The sequence below is a fragment of the Mus caroli genome, chromosome 9 (genome assembly GCF_900094665.2).
Source record: "Mus caroli chromosome 9, CAROLI_EIJ_v1.1, whole genome shotgun sequence".
Lineage (NCBI taxonomy): Eukaryota > Metazoa > Chordata > Mammalia > Rodentia > Muridae > Mus > Mus caroli.
In genome coordinates, this window is record NC_034578.1 from 48890649 (window position 1) to 48908157 (window position 17509).

General features: G+C 39.1%; 1 protein-coding gene and 1 pseudogene across 3 annotated transcripts in view; one reads left to right on the forward strand and one right to left on the reverse strand.

The window, feature by feature from the left end:
- Rdx (radixin) overlaps positions 1–17509 on the forward strand; it is a 55656-nt gene that overhangs the window by 18450 nt on the left and 19697 nt on the right. For 2 of the 3 annotated variants that reach the window (XM_021171200.2, XM_029481639.1), the window contains exons 6-12: positions 1231–1314; positions 2014–2160; positions 2684–2780; positions 3521–3684; positions 6732–6862; positions 14684–14844; positions 16088–16180. In XM_021171200.2, the coding sequence (XP_021026859.1) occupies positions 1231–1314; positions 2014–2160; positions 2684–2780; positions 3521–3684; positions 6732–6862; positions 14684–14844; positions 16088–16180 (877 nt within the window). Of the gene's footprint in view, positions 1–1230; positions 1315–2013; positions 2161–2683; positions 2781–3520; positions 3685–6731; positions 6863–8547; positions 8741–14683; positions 14845–16087; positions 16181–17509 lie in introns of those variants that run through there. The other variant, XM_021171201.2, reaches the window with a different exon arrangement.
- Positions 11683–12797, reverse strand: LOC110301380 (annotated as a pseudogene).

The window sequence follows — 17509 nt, forward strand, 5'->3', positions numbered from 1 at the left end:
TATGAATTGTTGCTGTTTGTAAACAGTGGAACAGATGCATAGATGTGTAATAATAAATAGTGTGAGAATACTAAATGGCAAGAGCTATTTCTTCCATGGAATGGCGTTTTCTGTATTTTGCAAGAATTTCAACGAGGTGTAAACGTGTATAGTCTGCAGTACCTTTGTAACGTTCAAAGCCCATGTGGAAATAAATGGCTGAAGAATGAGGTTTGGGAACTAAGTCTAATCTGCTCCATGCTAGTTACATGACCTGAGGTTTGTAACCTCTAAGGATCTACTGTAAACAGAAGTGGATCATTATTCTATGTCCTAAGGAGAATTGTAGTCAGTTTATGGTATTCATAGCACATTATAAGTATATTGCTTTTGCTGCTTTGGTGTTAAGGATAGAAAAATAGGAATACTCTATTTGTTCACAGATGAAACATATAGGTTCCTAGAGGAGAGGAGTGTGGGGTGCACTTGTGATGCAGAGTAGGCCGCCTTTGGTGGCCTAGGGATTAGTGCAGAGTACAAATGGTCCTTGAACGCTTGGCTTCAAATTCAGAACTGCCCTGCCTCAGTTTCTAAAGTACTGGAATTATAGATGTTTACCACCATACTCAGCTTAATGTATGTCTTTTTTTAAAATCAAAAATATTATCTCTATAAAATGACAATATTTACTCATAAAAATAGCAGATACAGGAGTTGGGAATTTAGCTCACTGGTAGAGTTTGCCTAGGAAGTGCAAGGCCCTGGGTTCAGTCCTCAGCTCTGAAAAAAACAAAAAACAGATATGGAGAATAAAGGGATAATCAGGATCCAGGAATTCTGTTTTCTTGTTTGTTTCTTAATTTTCTGTTAGTAATGATAAAGCCATTTTTTTTCAATTCAGAGTATGATTCATTTGAAACATTTGTAGTTCTTGTAAACTATATAGTATCCATTTTAAAGCATGAACTAAAGTTAATTTAAACTATCTAAAAGGTTGTTTTAGCCTTCCCTGGTAACGTGACTTCTGTGACTTGAGTCTTCAGCCAGGGTACTGACTTGGACCGAGCACACCACCGTGTTGTAGTCCATGTTTTAGATCCCATGTAAGTTGTGGCTTTAGTTCTGTGCAGTGCTAGCATGTGCATTGATTTGTATCGCAGCTATCACAGTCAGCTACGAAAGGGCACTACACTTTGAAAATACTTTGTTTTTTAATTACAAAGGCATTAACTACATTTTCTTTCCTTGTAGTGTTTTGGAACAACACAAACTGACCAAAGAGCAGTGGGAGGAGAGAATACAGAACTGGCATGAGGAACACAGAGGGATGCTAAGGTAACTGGTGACAGGTTTCTGTATAGTTCTCTCCAGGTGAAAGCATTTTCATCTTGTTTAAAATTCTCCTTGGGCTTGGGAGAATGGCTCAGCCAGCAGCTAAAGGTGTCACCTGATGGATGACACAGGTTGAATCCCTAGAGCCTGCACGATGGGAGAGAACCTACCTGTGAGACTTGTCTTTTCCTCTCTGTTCCTTAATTTTCTAGTAGGAATTAGGAAGCCATTTTGAAACATTTGACTTCTTGTAAGCTACATAATATCCATTTTAAAGCATGAATTGAAGTAATTTGAGCTATTTAAAACTGTATAAGCCTTCCCTAGTAACATCTAACTTCAGTATTCAGTCAGGATAATGACTCTGACCCAGCCTACACATTCACTATGGTTCACACATGCTATTGTTACACTCCCCTACACACACACTCACACACTCATTCACACACTCACTCTGTTTCTTTCTCTCTGAATGAATGAATGTTTAAAAGGTTTGTGATGATACCAGACACACACACACACACACACACACACACACACCTGGTTTATGATGATACCAGACCAGGTTACACTTCCCAACCTCTGGTGTGGATAAATAAATATGAAGCACTAAATATTGGCCCCAGCCCTAGGTATTTTTTAGTTTTATTTAATGTTTAGGTGTGTCTCCTTTAATGTATTACATTGAGCTGTATTTAATAGGGAAGATTCCATGATGGAATACTTGAAGATTGCGCAAGATCTAGAGATGTATGGTGTCAACTACTTTGAAATCAAGAATAAGAAGGGTACTGAGCTGTGGCTGGGTGTTGATGCTTTAGGCCTGAATATTTATGAGCATGATGACAAGTAAGTAACTGGGTGTTGGTGAGCTGGTTGTTCCTCTGTGGCCAGTGGCTCTCAGACACGCTCTGCTTGTGAAAGTTGTCTCCATTGCCCTTACACCTTTCTGTCCTTACAGCAAAGGAGTAGTTAATTCCATGAGTTTTGTTCCTAGTACCTTGTAGTTTATTTCTGAGTCTGTTTATTAAATGAGAGGGTGAATCTATATCTGTAGTGTGCCGCTTTGTCCCTTGTGAATGAAATCTGGTAACAAGGCTCAGTCCGTTACTCTGTTTACTAGGTAGATTTTCCTAGGGTAATTTTAGGAAAATGGTACATCTATGAAAACTTTCTATGGTAATTATTTTATATGAGTTAATTAAATTTTGCTTTCAGTGACAGCACCAACTGTATTATGGGAGTAAGATAGGTTCTGAGAGTCTGGCGCTCTTAAGATTGGTCATTCATGTAACCTGTCCCAGTAGGCTGTGTATTTTCCCACTGTTTCCTGCCTTTAATTTAAAGCAATATTCTTTTTTTTCCCCCCTAGGTTAACACCTAAAATTGGTTTTCCCTGGAGTGAAATCAGAAATATTTCATTTAATGACAAAAAATTCGTTATAAAGCCAATTGACAAAAAGGCACCTGTAAGGATATTTTATTTATTAACTTTTAAAAATTTCTGCTACTTTCTATGAAATAACTTAAAGAAGAGTACCGATCACTTTAGTTGCTTCTGAGAGATATTCTCTTCCCATAGTTAAATTTTCCTTAGTGATGAAATGTTATTAAAAATACAAAAATTTCCAGTTTTCTTAAGATGTAAGAGTTTTAACTGATTTACTTGTAATGTTGATAAAATGGTATTAGAAAGGTATTAACAGTCGTTTCTAAGAAATAATTTAAACAACACTTATTGATTGCAAAATGTAGTAGAGGTAACCCTTTTAAAATTAACTCTGCAGTCTTGGACTCTGAACTTTCTGTTTTTAATTATCTGAGGCTTCCTTTTTATTGAAATAGATTTTCAAAGATTAATGTTTATATAAAATTTAGTTATCTACCTTTGTTATCTAAAAGATAAATATTTGAAGAACATTTCTAGATTAAAACAGCCATGGAGAAAGACCAATTTTGGGGTGTAAGGATAGCTCTTTTGTAGTTTCTTTGATTAAATAAAAAAAAGGATTAATGACATTTAGTTCATCTTTAAAGAACAGATAAGGGGTAGAGGAATGGGGAAACAGTAATGTCGGAGGTATGTGAGGTTCATAGTCTCTAGACCTTATGTGCAGTGAGTGACATCAGATTTCTACTTCATATTGAAACTTAGTAGCTGTGAAGGATACTATCACTCAGATTTTAAAATTGAGTATTCTATTTTTAGGATTTTGTCTTCTATGCACCTCGTCTGAGAATCAATAAACGAATTTTGGCCTTATGTATGGGAAACCATGAACTGTACATGCGAAGGAGAAAGCCTGATACTATTGAAGTACAGCAGATGAAGGCTCAGGCCCGGGAGGAAAAGCATCAGAAGCAGCTAGAAAGGTATGCGTGTGTCCTGCTCAGTTTTAACTCTTGGGACAGGCCAGCTGCAAGGGACAGACTGCTCAGGTTTATTGGTGGACTTTAATGTTTGACTTTGAGTACAGTTTTGGCGATGGGCCTGAGGCATATTTCCAAAAATAATTTAACTTTACATGTTTCTGCAGAGACTTTATAGTTTTACTATATTTATGTCCTCAAAATAGAAGTAGGTTGAAATAACTCTTTAGACGCTGAAACTCTAAATGAAAACATCTACTTACATAATTTGAGTAATTAGAAAAGGCTTCCTGGGTAAAGTGTGATTTGAATAGGATGTGGGAAAGACATTCAGAAGGGGGAGCCAGCATAAACATTTGTAGAGATAAGAATATGTTGGGTTTGCTTAGGAACCAGGAAGTGGACCAGGTTCATCCTTTTGAGCAGTGTGAGGTAAGAAAAGGCCGAGCAACCCTCAGTGTGTGCATGTGATGTAGGTGCTGCTGAGGTCTGGTATGTCTGTGGGTAAGGTGTGAGATGAACGTCTCAGCCATGCTGCAGAGTCAGGCTGTCTGTCTCCTGTGTGCGGACTTGACTTTTCAGTAATAAAACAAGGTTTGGTCCCAGCTTGGTTATAGCCATGTTCTTTACAATTTTTTTCTTTCTGTCTACGTATCTTCTTTTTCTCCATCTCTGTAGAAGAGCAAGTGGAACACCAATAGGGAGAAGCTAAATGAAGCCAATACCTTTTCCTAAGAGGGGGCATTTGTGCCAGAGGGGAATCCAAAAGGTTGGGCTAGGTTGTAACCTGTAGGTCTTGAGCCTTAGTTTATACTGAGTCCTCAAGAAGGAAGGATCTCGGTGCTTGAGTTGCTGTGGTAATACTAGACATGACTGTGCAGAGGCCTTGGAGCAGTGGAATAGCCTAACATACACTCTGGGTTGTAAAGAACATGCTGTAGAAAAGCAGGTGTTTGAAAACTGGTACTTGTGCGTCTACAGACAGCCTGAGGAGGCAACCGGCTTTTTAAGGGAAGGCCCCTGGGCCTTTCTTTTGCTGAGGAGCCTAGAGAATGCCAACTTGCCTCCTCATTTAGGTTTTCTAGAGATGAAGAAACTCCCAGCTTCTTGAGCCTCTTCCCAAATATACTTCATATAAACTGAAATGAGGGAGAAATGCTGCAGAGACCCAGGGCAGATCCATTGGCTCTTCTGGTGTTAAGGAAGTACATCAAAGAGAACCTAAAACCAGAGTGGAACAGCCCATGCCTCTCCTTTTTCCTTTCTCTCTTCTCTCTTCTCTCTTCTCTCCTCTCCTTCTTTCCCTTAAGATTTATTTGGACTGGAGAGATGATTTCAGTGGTTAAGAGCACTGACTGCTATTCTAGAGGTCCTGAGTTCAATTCCCAGCAACCACATGGTGGCTCAGAACCATCTACAATGGGATTTGAAGCCCTCTTCTGATGTGTTTGAAGAGAGAATAATATACTCATACATAAAATAAATAAATATTTTTTCTTAAAGTTTAAAAAAAAGATTTATTCATTTAATGTATGTGAGTACACTGTAGCTGTCTTCAGACACACCAGAAGAGAGCATTGGATCCCATTACAGATGGTTGGGAGCCACCATGTGGTTGCTGGGAATTGAACTCGAGGACCTCTGGAAGAGTAGTCGATGCTCTTAACCACTGAGCCACCTCTCCAGCCCTAGCCCATACCATTTTTATTTTTATTTTAGTTTTTCTTATTCTTTTTCTTTTTAAGATTTTGGTATTTTAAAACTGTGCACTGTTTTGTGGAGACGTATGTATATATACCACATACATGCCACAGATTGTCTTACCTCTCCCCCCCACCCCCAACAGGAATTACAGCTGTGGCTGCCTACCATGTGGATGCTGCCAGTTGAACTTGGGTTCAAGGACAAGTGCTTTTCAACTACAGACTCTGTAGCCCCAGGTCTTTAGTTTTTAAATGGGGTGAAATTTATTAATTAGCAGGAGACCTTTCAACTTCCTGTGTCAGAATTTGTGTATCAGAAAGTCACTGCCAGCAAGCCTTGCTGTATTGTGGAACATCTCTCCTCCAGTGTTTCACACTTTCTCTCTTAGGAACAGATGGATGCTCAAGATCTGCACAAGTTTCCAAATTCAGGCTTTTATACTAAGAAAAAGTACCTTGATAGTACTGTTCTGTGATAGGCCTGGAATTCAGAATAGACACTAGATGGCAGTGATAGCGTTTTGTGAATATTTAGGAGATGACAGAGATGGAATAACTTTAGTGAATAAATACTATCATTGAAATAATAATTTGAAAGTTAAGCATATGAAGTAACAACTTGGTGTCTTTTATTCATCTTTTTGGTTTTGGTCACCAACATGGAGTTTGACCAAAGGTAGGCTCTTTCTAGATGTCTGATGATAGATTTGGCTATGTTAATCCCCAAGTCCTCTTCCTCCAAATGATATCAGAACTCATAACAGACAGCTAAACCTTCATGGCACTGTTTCCCCTTTTACCAGCTGTAAACACTTGCTGCCATCCTTAATGGAATTGTAAAAGGTGAAACTTACTGTCATCTTTTATCGAGGCATACATGACTAGTACCCAGAAATTACATTTGTATTAATTTATTTTAATGGTTGAAAATCATTTACCTCTCGCACTATTTGCTATTGAAGGTACTTGTGCGTTCTCTTTAAGCCTCTGTTATTTCCCCATGGAGGGCCTCTGCTAACTCAAAAGAATTCCCTTGAGTTGTGGCAAGGTATTAAGGCGTTACAAATAATTTGTTCTATATGCAGAAGCTAAATCTCCTGGGCTTTTCCCCACCTGAGCTGGCTTTGAGAACATGCTTGCATACTTGTATATGGCACGGGTGTATGCACATACTGGCACGCACATGCATAAATGTGTGGAGGTCAGGATACTGAAGTGTACATGGTAAATACGTTGACAACATTTAAATACTTATGCTGCACTTCTATTTGATTTGGGATTAATACAAATGGCATCAATTTGTTTCTATCCATTTATTTGTAACATATGACTTGTAATTTCTTTAAGGGCACAATTAGAGAATGAAAAGAAGAAACGAGAAATAGCAGAAAAGGAAAAGGAAAGAATAGAACGTGAAAAGGAAGAGCTGATGGAGCGTCTGAGGCAGATCGAAGAGCAGACAGTGAAAGCCCAGAAAGGTAAAGGGTTTGTGTTTAAACAGTGGATTCAAGATGGTGACTGTGATATATAAGGTATGCAGCTCCAGAGCGTGCTCAGGCACACACACGCAGACACGTCATGCTGCTTGCTTGCTTGCTTTTGACATAGTTAGATGAACTTCCTATGCTGCTTATAGCCAGAGTGCTGCAGTCTATAGACAGGACACTGCTTACATTGAGTAACTCTGGGATACACTACTTTGATAGAGCATTAGAGGAAAGAACAGAAGGAAAAAAAGTTATTTGAGCAAATTAAATTGTTCCTTCCCAAGCAGCAGAATCTTAGCTAGTAGTGTAAACTTCCTGTGTATGTAACACCCTTCCCTCACAATGAGTAAAATTAGGCATTCACTTTTATTGGGAATGGTAGTGTTATTTCAGGTTTAATTTGATTACATCATTTTCCTGTGTAAAGGAGATATTTGTAAGAAGCAGTTAGAACCATTTTCTAGTGGGTATCCAGAAGAGGTGGTCACCTAAATGACAGTTTATCTACGGTTATTCCAAGAGTATTAGCTATATCTCAGTAGAGACTGTTGTGATTTGTGGGGGTGGAGCACATTTTCACTATAGCTCAGGCTGGCTTAAAACTTTTTGATAATCCTGGCTCCCTCCTCACCAATGCGAAGATAACTGGCCTGTGCCATCTTACCAGGTATATGCATAAGGCTGGAGACGAGGCTCATTGGTAAAGTAGTTCATGTGCAATCATGAAGCCTCGTGTTTGAGCACCAGGACTTACGCTAAGGTTGGGCATGGTTAGCACCAGATTGCAATCCAGTACCAGAAAAGCTGAGACATGTAGATTCCTGAGTTGACTGATCAGGCAGCCTCAACAAATCAGTCAGACCCAGTTCGTGAGAGACTGCATCTCAAAAAGGGAGGTAACAACTTTTCGTAGCCCTCTGGCCTCCGTGCATGTATATATACTTACCTGCCCCCCCCCTCCCCACACACAAAGCACAATTTTTAAATTGAGTTTTATTCTAACTCTAGCTAAACCTTACCTCTCACATCTGGAAATTAATTTACTTCAAAACCGAAGGGTTGTATAGCACTTGTTTATAGACTACAAAATTATACTTGAATTCCGAATTTGATGCTGTTTATGCTGCTTTTAGGTTCCTTTTATCCTTACAGACATAGAACCTACATTTTAGTAAAACCTGAGCAGATGATAGAAACACACGTAGAAAACTGATAGTGACATGTCATGTGCTAAGGACCTCATGACCCATATAAGTTGCACCTTTCAAGAATGCTGGGAAGAAGTTTGACTTGAGGGGCTTGCTTAGGGCATAGCTAGCACAGCTCATTGGTGCAGATGCTTGCTTACATGTGTGAGGCCCTCAGGTTGTTTCTTAGTACCACACATGACCTGCTGCCTTACACTGAAGGATGTGTAAAGAATTGAAGCCAGGCATGGTGGCGCACGCCTTTAATCCCAGCACTTGAAGGCAGAGGCAGGCAGATTTCTGAGATCGAGACCAGCCTGGTCTACAGAGTGAGTTCCAGGACAGTCAGGGCCACAGAAAAACCCTGTCTCGGAAAAAAAAAAAAAAAAAAAAAAAAAAGGAATTGAAATTTTCGTAGTAAAGATGAAGTTTATAGAACTGTTTTGAAGGAATAGCTACTTACTAAATCTTTCAATCTCATTTATTTAGGCTGTATAATAAAAGTATTAATGGTTTACATACAAAACTCTGAAAGAAGCACTGAAGAGTATAAGGGAGATAGAGCATAAAGAATATAGAACATCTTTATCAAGACAATTGCAGATGATGAGTCATCTTAAGGCAAAGCACGTCCAGTGTAATTGTTGGTTTTCTAATAAAGCTTTCCCAGGCTGGCCTAAAACCTACATGGTTGTCTTGTAATTTGTCCTAAATTTTCACTCAAGTGCAGTAACTGACCATATTTCATGATATTTAAATTAATCTGTAACTTTTTGAGGAAAAAATTTATACTTTGTTGCCATATTCTTTTAATTTTTATTGGCATTGTTATTACAAATGCTTCATTAACTAGAACAGAAAGATCAGTTGTTGTTGAGCATACAGAATATGTATGGGGGATTCCTGAAAGGTGCTGTTACCAGACCTACCATTCCTTTATTGTTCTAGCAAGTATTAAAATGAGTCGGACTTCCATAGGACAGACTATAGGAGGGACCTGTGGTCTAGTGGTTTGACTAATTCTGGGCACATAAGCACTGGGCACAAGATACTGGATAGGAAGGACTCTGCTTTGATGCAGCATGCACTTTACTGATGGCAGATGGAGCAATAGCTTAATCATTTTCTGTAGTTTGAACTTCTGTGGAGGGACAGTCAGCATGGTAATGTGGGGGATAGTAGATAATACTATTTACAGGTAGGAACAAAGCTTAATTCTGTCATTGCAGACGATGGTGACCCTGAGTTCATCAGCTTAGCATCTTAGGTTCCTAAATTCTGAAATGGAAATAAGCCATCTTTTTAAAAAATAGGATTGTTTTTAATTAGTTTTATTTTCTGAGGACCTAAATACTATCTTAGTGAAGTGCTGGTACAGAGGTCTGTATACACCTGTTGGGAGTAAGTGGCAGTAGTTTGTTGCAGGGAAGTTGATTCCTAAAATGATGTGAACTGTACAGGCTTATTCTTGTAGCTTGCAGAACAAGATAAGGAACAATACTGGCATTCTTTAATTGACTACTTCCCAGTCATTTGTCATTTATAATTTCTGCCATTCTAATTCTTGAGCTCTTAGATTTAGTCATGTTTTGTTTTTTTTTTTTTTTTCTCTGATGGCTTTGTTGAGCTATAATATGCTGTAAAATTACCCACTTAAACCATGCAGTTTACCGGTGTTTAATATGTTCAGAGTGATGTGCTGTCACTCACTGAGTTTTTGGAATCTGTCATCTCTAAGAAATCCCATACCCACTAATTAAGTAGCCAGTCAGCTGATATCTCCAGTAATCCCTAGCAGCTGTGGGTAGCTGTGAGTCTCTTCACTGTGCCACAGGTTGGTCTTTTCTGGACACGTGACTGGATTCCCTTACTTGGCTTGCTATTCTCAAAGTGCATCTCTATTGTAACATATATTAACATTTCATGCTTTTTAAATTGATGAATGTTTTAATTTTATTTTTTTATTCATCAGTTGTTGGGCATTTGCATTGTTTCTACTGTTTCACTATATTGTGTATAAGTTAAAAACGTACACGTACAGATTTCTTTTTACATTTTCATATTGCTGGCCACATTGATTTTTTTGAGGAATTATCCAATTGGTTTGAAAGTGGCTTTCTGTTCCTGTAACTGTGTGTGAGCGCTCCATCTTCTCCAGGATGTGTTAGTGCCTGTTTTTTGGGTTATCATTGTCATAAATGATTTACAGTGCTATGTTAGGGTTCTGACTTAGATACCCCCGCCTAATGATGTTGAACATCTTTTCATACGCTTATTGGGTCTTTTCACATTTTGGGAGTGAGGGTGTTGAAATTTTCTGCCCACTGGTCAATGGGATTTCCTGTTGTTCTAAGGGTTCTTACATGTCAGGGATACAAATTCTTTATCAGATATTTGATTTACAAATATTGTCTCCCAAGGAGATGGTAGCCTGGATGATGGGTAGGGCTTCTCTGTGTTAGCTTCAGATGCTGCCATTTGACCAGAGAGCGACCCCTCTCCCTAGTTCTTAAGCTTCTTACAGTGTCTTCATGTTTCCTAGTATCTCTGTTATGTGGACATTGGGGAATTGGCAAATACACTGAAGGAAAATAGCACACAGATTTGAAGAGACCTTGTTTGCCCCTTTTCAGGAACTTTTCTCCTAGTCCCTACTACCTCTTCAATACCAGACTCTCCATCTTTGTCTTTCCGGCTCAGTAGAACACTAATCCCAGGCTGGTGTGCTACTTTGCCATTATTCTACTTTGGGGGAAAGCAGATACCGTTTTGTTTACACAGAATAAATACACAGAACACATAAAAATGTATTCTTACTTGTCACACAGGCCTCTGACATACTTCCTGGGATGTTTTGCTTTAAGAGGAGATGTATTGCTGTATCTAAAAATCCCTTCATACATTATTCATAGAGACCTTTACCTTTATGATGACATGTAACTGGATCGTTGCTTAGGTGTTCTATAGAAATTTAAATTTTTTGTCAGCCAATAATACATAACCACGGTGTTCTGTGATTTATGAAAATTGTTATTGAACTGTTACTTATTTTTTTCTTGTAAGCTCATGTGATCTGGAAATCAGTGTGGTTGTTGATAAACCATTGCTTTAGTAAAGAGAAAGACAAACCTACTCTTTGGGCTATATTGTCTATTAAGGCATGTAGGGTTTTGTTTTATTTTTGATGCTGTTACTGCAGTATTACAGCTTCTAAACTTGGTTCTGCAGTAAGAAATTATTTGGCTTGCAAAATCATGTAGTGCTGGGTTTCCAATATGAGTAAGAAGGAGAAGCTTCCTCAAGTTTTTTCAGTAATAGTTTAGACAGCTACACAGCCTGAGTCTCACCAGAGTTGGCTGTTGTGTGAAAGAAGTCCTATTTAACTTCTGAGTCAGGGTGTTGGTGATGTCTCAAAAAAAACATTAATAAATTAGTGTTGGGTTTGGTCCGTGGGCCAAAGTTTGTTAACTCTTGTTCTAGTGCGCTGATAAAAACAGCTTTTTCTCTTAAGGTCATATGACTACCCAACTCTTTCTGTGTAAATGAATTTAAAATAATACTCATTTTAACGTTTTATTTTATTTTTTAATGAATGAGCCAATTTTTAACCCAGCATCCTTTATTCTAATGCTTCTTGTTGGCAGCTGCCACCTGTCCAACGATTCTGTCCGGATCTCTCTGTCTCTGAGGTGTTAGCTTGTGGCCTCCTTTCCTACCATTTTCAGCCCCTCCAGAGTTTGGAGAACCCAGTGGGTCACACTCTTAGAGCCTCTGCTGAAGTGGTTGGGCCTGACACCGTTACTCTGCTGTCCTTTGTAGATCTTGGTCATAGAACCAAGCCCTGCACCACCATGAGGTGCAGGTGCCGTGCTGTGGAAGAGGCTCGTGCGTAGAACCAGTTCTCATCATATGGGGCAAGCTCTTTATTTTTGGCCAGCTTGACTGCATCCATCCATTCGGGGACTCTAAGCTTCCCAGACTTTTTGAGGAAGGCTGCCAGAGCTCTGACCAGCTCCTGCTGGTTTATGCCTTTTACAGTAACTCCAGGCAACCCTCTGCTGCTAACCCTCTGGGCTCCCGGATTGTGGTGATCAGGCGTGGCTATGGCTCCAGTGTGTGAAGCCACCCCTCGTTAGTGTTGCCCTTCCTGCCATCCCTGGCATGAAATCATGGGGCCAGATAGCCAGGCCCCCGTGCACAGCTACAACCCAGAGCGACCCCTCGCTTCGTTTTAACATTTAAAAAAAATAGCTTTTTTGTGATAGATTTAAGAATTGCACAAAAATCTATCAAATATACCTCTTTTAAAAAATTGATACCATAGAAAGCTGATAAAAAATAGTTGACTCAGAAGTATTTATGTTAAAGTTTAACTTGTATTCCAAACTTCTAAGAATTTTTTTGTGTGTGTGTGTGTGTGTGTGGTGTTTTTTGGCTTTTCGAGACAGGGTTTCTCTGTGTAGCCCTGGCTGTCCTGGAACTCACTCTGTAGATCAGGCTGGCCTGGATCTCAGAAATCTGCCTGCCTCTGCCTTCAAGTGCTGGGATTAAAGGTGTGCACCACCACCGCCCGGCTATGATTTTTTTTTTTTTTTTAACTGTGGCAAACATAAAAAATAGTGTGCTACTGATTTTCAAGAGTATGGTGTAAGGATATTAAGAGTCCACTCTAACCTTTTACAGCCTGCAAAACTCACCCTCTGCCTGTTAAGCAGTAACTCCTCAGTCCCCTCCTCCATCCCCCGCATATACCCGTCTCTGTCTGGGATCTTGGCTGTTGTAGATAGTGAGTAGACTCATGGAATGACTTTGTGTGCCTGGCTTTTTGCACTTATCATAAGGCCTACAGTACTCACACATACTGGAACATACCTCACCGTGGGTATACATACATACATGTGCATACATGTCCCTGCTTTCAGTTCTTGACTCATTGTGTAGGTGAGTGGTGGAGCCAGGAGCTTGCTTAGCTCTAGCAGCCAAGGAGGATGAGGGAAGGTTCTTCCTAGGTTAACTCGACCAAGTTTGGAATGAAAACAGATCACCGTATAATTAAGCTGTGGTGCCATCCTGTAATGTGTACTTTTATAATTTGTGGCCAGATAGCTATGCTGAATTTATATGCTATTTTACCAAAAATTTAAAGCTTAGCCAGAGTCATTTTTTCTCTAATCCTCAAAATCTCTCAAATCTCTTTTTTTTAAGATTTATTTATTTATTTATTATATGTAAGTACACTGTAGCTGTCCTCAAAAGGACACTCCAGTGTACACTCCAGAAGAGGGCATCAGATTTCATTACTGATGGTTGTGAGCCACCATGTGGTTGCTGGGATTTGAACTCGGGACCTTCGGAAGAGCAGTTGGTGCTCTTAACCACTGAGCCATCTCGCCAGCCCCCTCTCAAATCTCTTAACTGAAAATATTTATGCTAGTTTTGATCAAGACCAGTAAAATTTAGAATGTTAAGTAAAATCTTGTTTGTTGCAGTCTACTTGCACGTCTCTCTAAAGGATATAGCAAGGGAGAGCCAGTCTCCTAGGACATTATACTCTATCGTCCCACAGAATTCTTAGTAAGACTTTCCTGAAATAACACTTAAATTCAATACTTCAAAGTCACCTGGGGAAGGGGGTTCTAATGGTTTTTTTTTTTTTTTTGTTAGTGGTATTTTCCTTTCTTACTCAATTTACTGGGATAAGAAAGAAACTTATCCTTGCTCCATGGACAGATTACAACGCTTGCCAGTCACTTCATTATGTCTTAAGTCACTAAGAACTTGTGTCATTGTTTTTTCAAATTTAATATCAAACAATTAGCCAGTCAAGCTTGCTGGTGACTTGCCTAAAATAAGAAATAAAGATCTTGATAACCCCAAATCTGAAATATTTTGAACTTACAACACACTTCATACGGTGGATCTCACTTGTGGCGTAGACATACTGAAGGTATTGCATCGGGTGACGTTCAGGTTCTGCACGATAAAACAAATGACTCTCGAGTTAGAATGAGCCTTAACTCCAAATTCTTTCACTACATACATTAAATATTGAAAAAACCCAAAACACTTTGATTCCCCATGCAGTTCAGATGAGGGTTCCTCTGCTTGTACCTAGTGTAGGTAAGAAAGACTCAGTGTGTTCTGTCTTGGTGCTAGGAAAAAACTGACTGAACCTAGGAGCATCGTGTGTGCTAGACAGGGCTGACACCATTGGTCTTAAACTACATTAATAGATTTCTATTGAGATGAGCAGCGGAGTCTAATTTTCTGGACTGTTTTAGGGATTGCACCCTGTCCTTGTACCTCTAGGCAAGTGCTCTCCTGAGTTAGTCCACCCACTTCCCTAACTTTGCTAATTTTTTCAGGTCAAAACTTAACATTAGAGACTTAGAAAATTAAGTGTGTTCTTCTAGCTTTTTGACACAACTTGAACCATAAGGACTTTCATGTCCTCCAAGTTTTGAATTACATAATTAGTAAAAATTATTACTGTTTACCAGGTTAAAATTGAAGTATTTGTGTATTTGGTCACGTGATCTTGAAAACCTACACATTTTGCTATGTTGCTGTAATGAGGATGATTGCAGTTAACCCATGTTTGTGGGCTGGGTGGAACATTTAACAGAACTAGAAGAACAGACTCGGAAAGCTCTGGAACTGGAGCAGGAGCGCCAGCGAGCAAAAGAGGAGGCAGAGCGGCTAGACAGGGAGCGCCGGGCTGCGGAAGAGGCCAAGTCTGCAATCGCCAAGCAAGCTGCTGACCAGATGAAGAACCAGGAGCAGCTGGTAAGGCCCTGCTCATTCTCAGAAGAAGCAAAACCTGAGGAAAGACATGCATGGCGTGCCCACACACCAATACCTTTTCAAGAGCATGCTACAGGAAAAGTGACAGAAATTGGTCATTTTATTTCTGCCAGAAAAATTTTTTAAAAATGGAACCGAAAACCAAACAGAATAAAAGGGTCCATGTGCTTATATCTTGTAGTTCATTTGTTTTTTTTTAATGGCAACTTTCTTTCATATAATGTATTGTGTTTGTGGTTTCCTCTTAAATGGAGCCTATGGCCCACAAGAGAGTTTCGTTCATTTGGACCACTGATTCTCAATTTTCATAAAGCTATATTGCTTTAATGTAGTTCCTCATTTTGTGGTGACCCCAAACCATAAAATTATTTTAGTTGCTACTTTATAACTGTAATATTGCTACTGTTGTGTATTGTAATATGCATATCTGTTTTCTAATGGTGTTAGGAAACCCAGTGAAAGGGTTGTTCAATCCTCAGAGGGGTCATAACCCACAGGTTGAGAACTCTACAGAGGCCGCATGGCATCTTGTGCTTTAGATAAATTGGCACAGCATGTTTGGTTTCTGTATGATGGCTATAAATCATAGTTTGTTGGAATTTTGTTTATTTAACATACTTCCAAATAATGAAATTATGTGTGACACAGGGAAGATTCTAAATATGAATATTAATGCAGATGTTTATTTACTACGTTTTCTAAACCTGTGTTTGTAAACAGTTTTGCTACTAACCTGGGCTGGCTTTGAACTCTTGATCCTTCCACCCCCACCTCCTAAATAAATACCAAGCAAGTTTTGGATTCCAGGTGTGTCATAGCACACCTATCAGTTGCTCTTTGAGCTTTTTGGTTCTTTCTTTTTGAAAATTGGACTGCTGAGTAACGAGATGAGATTGTTGACAGTGCCCTTAGCACTGCAGAACATTATGTAATTATTTGTTTAATGATAAAGGTTTGAAACACAGCTCTTAGACATTTTAAGTTCACTGCTGAAGCGTCGTAAGTCATCACTTATCTATAAAATAAACACCTTTTAACTTTATATTATCTTTTTATCTCAAGTTCCTACTATAAACTACTTAAGACCTTCAGGAAATACTGCCTTTTTTAAAAAATGGGAACTTAAAACAGCCCAAGCTTAAAGTTTTTGACTAAAAAAATGTAAAAGAATATTAAAAATGTTATTGTCTCTAGCATTGATAATATATAAACATTTTAATTTTAGGCAGCAGAACTTGCCGAATTCACTGCCAAGATTGCACTTTTAGAAGAAGCCAAGAAGAAAAAGGAAGAGGAAGCTACTGAGTGGCAGCACAAAGTAATGACTGTTTTGTTGTGTGCTAGCTTTTCTTGACCAGCTACTCTGCTAGTGAGCCAGCAGTCTGTTGGCTGATTTGATAGAGGTGCTGTGAGATCAGCATATGATCAGAATGCATAAGAGTTGATGAGTTCCTGTGGGAACTAGACACGTGGCTGTCTGGGACATTCATAAGCATTACATTGGGTCTTGAAATAAGCTGGTTTTGGGGGAATCAGATTCAAGGCTAAAGTGTTGATGGTTGTTCCAGATAGAAAAGATTGAATGAGTATAAGAAGTAGGAGTGTATGTGTCAGATTTGAGGACAGTCAGTAAATAAATAGCTAACAACCAAGTAAAAAGTTAAAAAAGTAGCTATTGTGACAAGTTAGATAATAGAAGATTGAGTTATAGGGGACTTTAAATAAATGGTCTACTTACGCAAATGGATGGAATGTGTGTGTAAACATCAGTGAAGATTGCAGAGCACAATTAGGTATGAGTTTATTAAGACAACAACAACAAAAACTTAGGTGAAGTATGGATTTGGGATGTTGGTTGCTTAAATGTCTGAAGGATGTAGCAATGAAAATAGGACTGGAAAGAGTTAAACACTCTGATAGACTGAAACAGTCATGCCAGCCAGTTACAGGAGGTGAGATTGAGGTAGGGCTTATACTTTTGCTACTAGTAAAATTTTGGTTTCTGTTTACATGCTTTAATTATACATGGACATTATGGCATTTTCATAATGCATATCATATATAGTCTGACCGGCTATTTCCACTGATCCCTGGTCTTCCCAGTTAGTCCTCTTCTACTTTTTCTGGACCAGTGAATCTGTTGGGTGAAATCTTACTTAGAGGAGCAAGGACAGCTTGCTGGTGGCTACGCTTCTGGGGCAAGTGTCTGTCTCAGTGAGCGTTAACTCCCTGCGCCTTAGTTAAGGTTCCCAGCAACCTTTAACTGCCTGCAGAGCTTAAGGGAGCAGTTGGCTCTGATTGCTAAGCTTTCTAATAGAATTCACAAAATCAAGCTTGTAATTAGAAGGGATGGGGGAGAAAGGAAACTGAGTTTCATTCAGTAACATCAATTTGTACATACAGTTATAATTTTTATACCTAAGGAAGGTACATGAAATATGTGGTGGTTTTGCTATAATGAAATACTCTTACTGTATAAAATGGTTTTATTCTACTCTTAAGTTTTTTTGTAGAGGGCTAGAGAGATGGCTCCGTGGCTAAGAACAGTGACAGCTCTTCTAGAGGACTGGGTTCAATCCACAGCACCCACATAGTAGTCACAACTGTTAACTCCAGAGGGTCCCACACCCTCACACACACATAGACA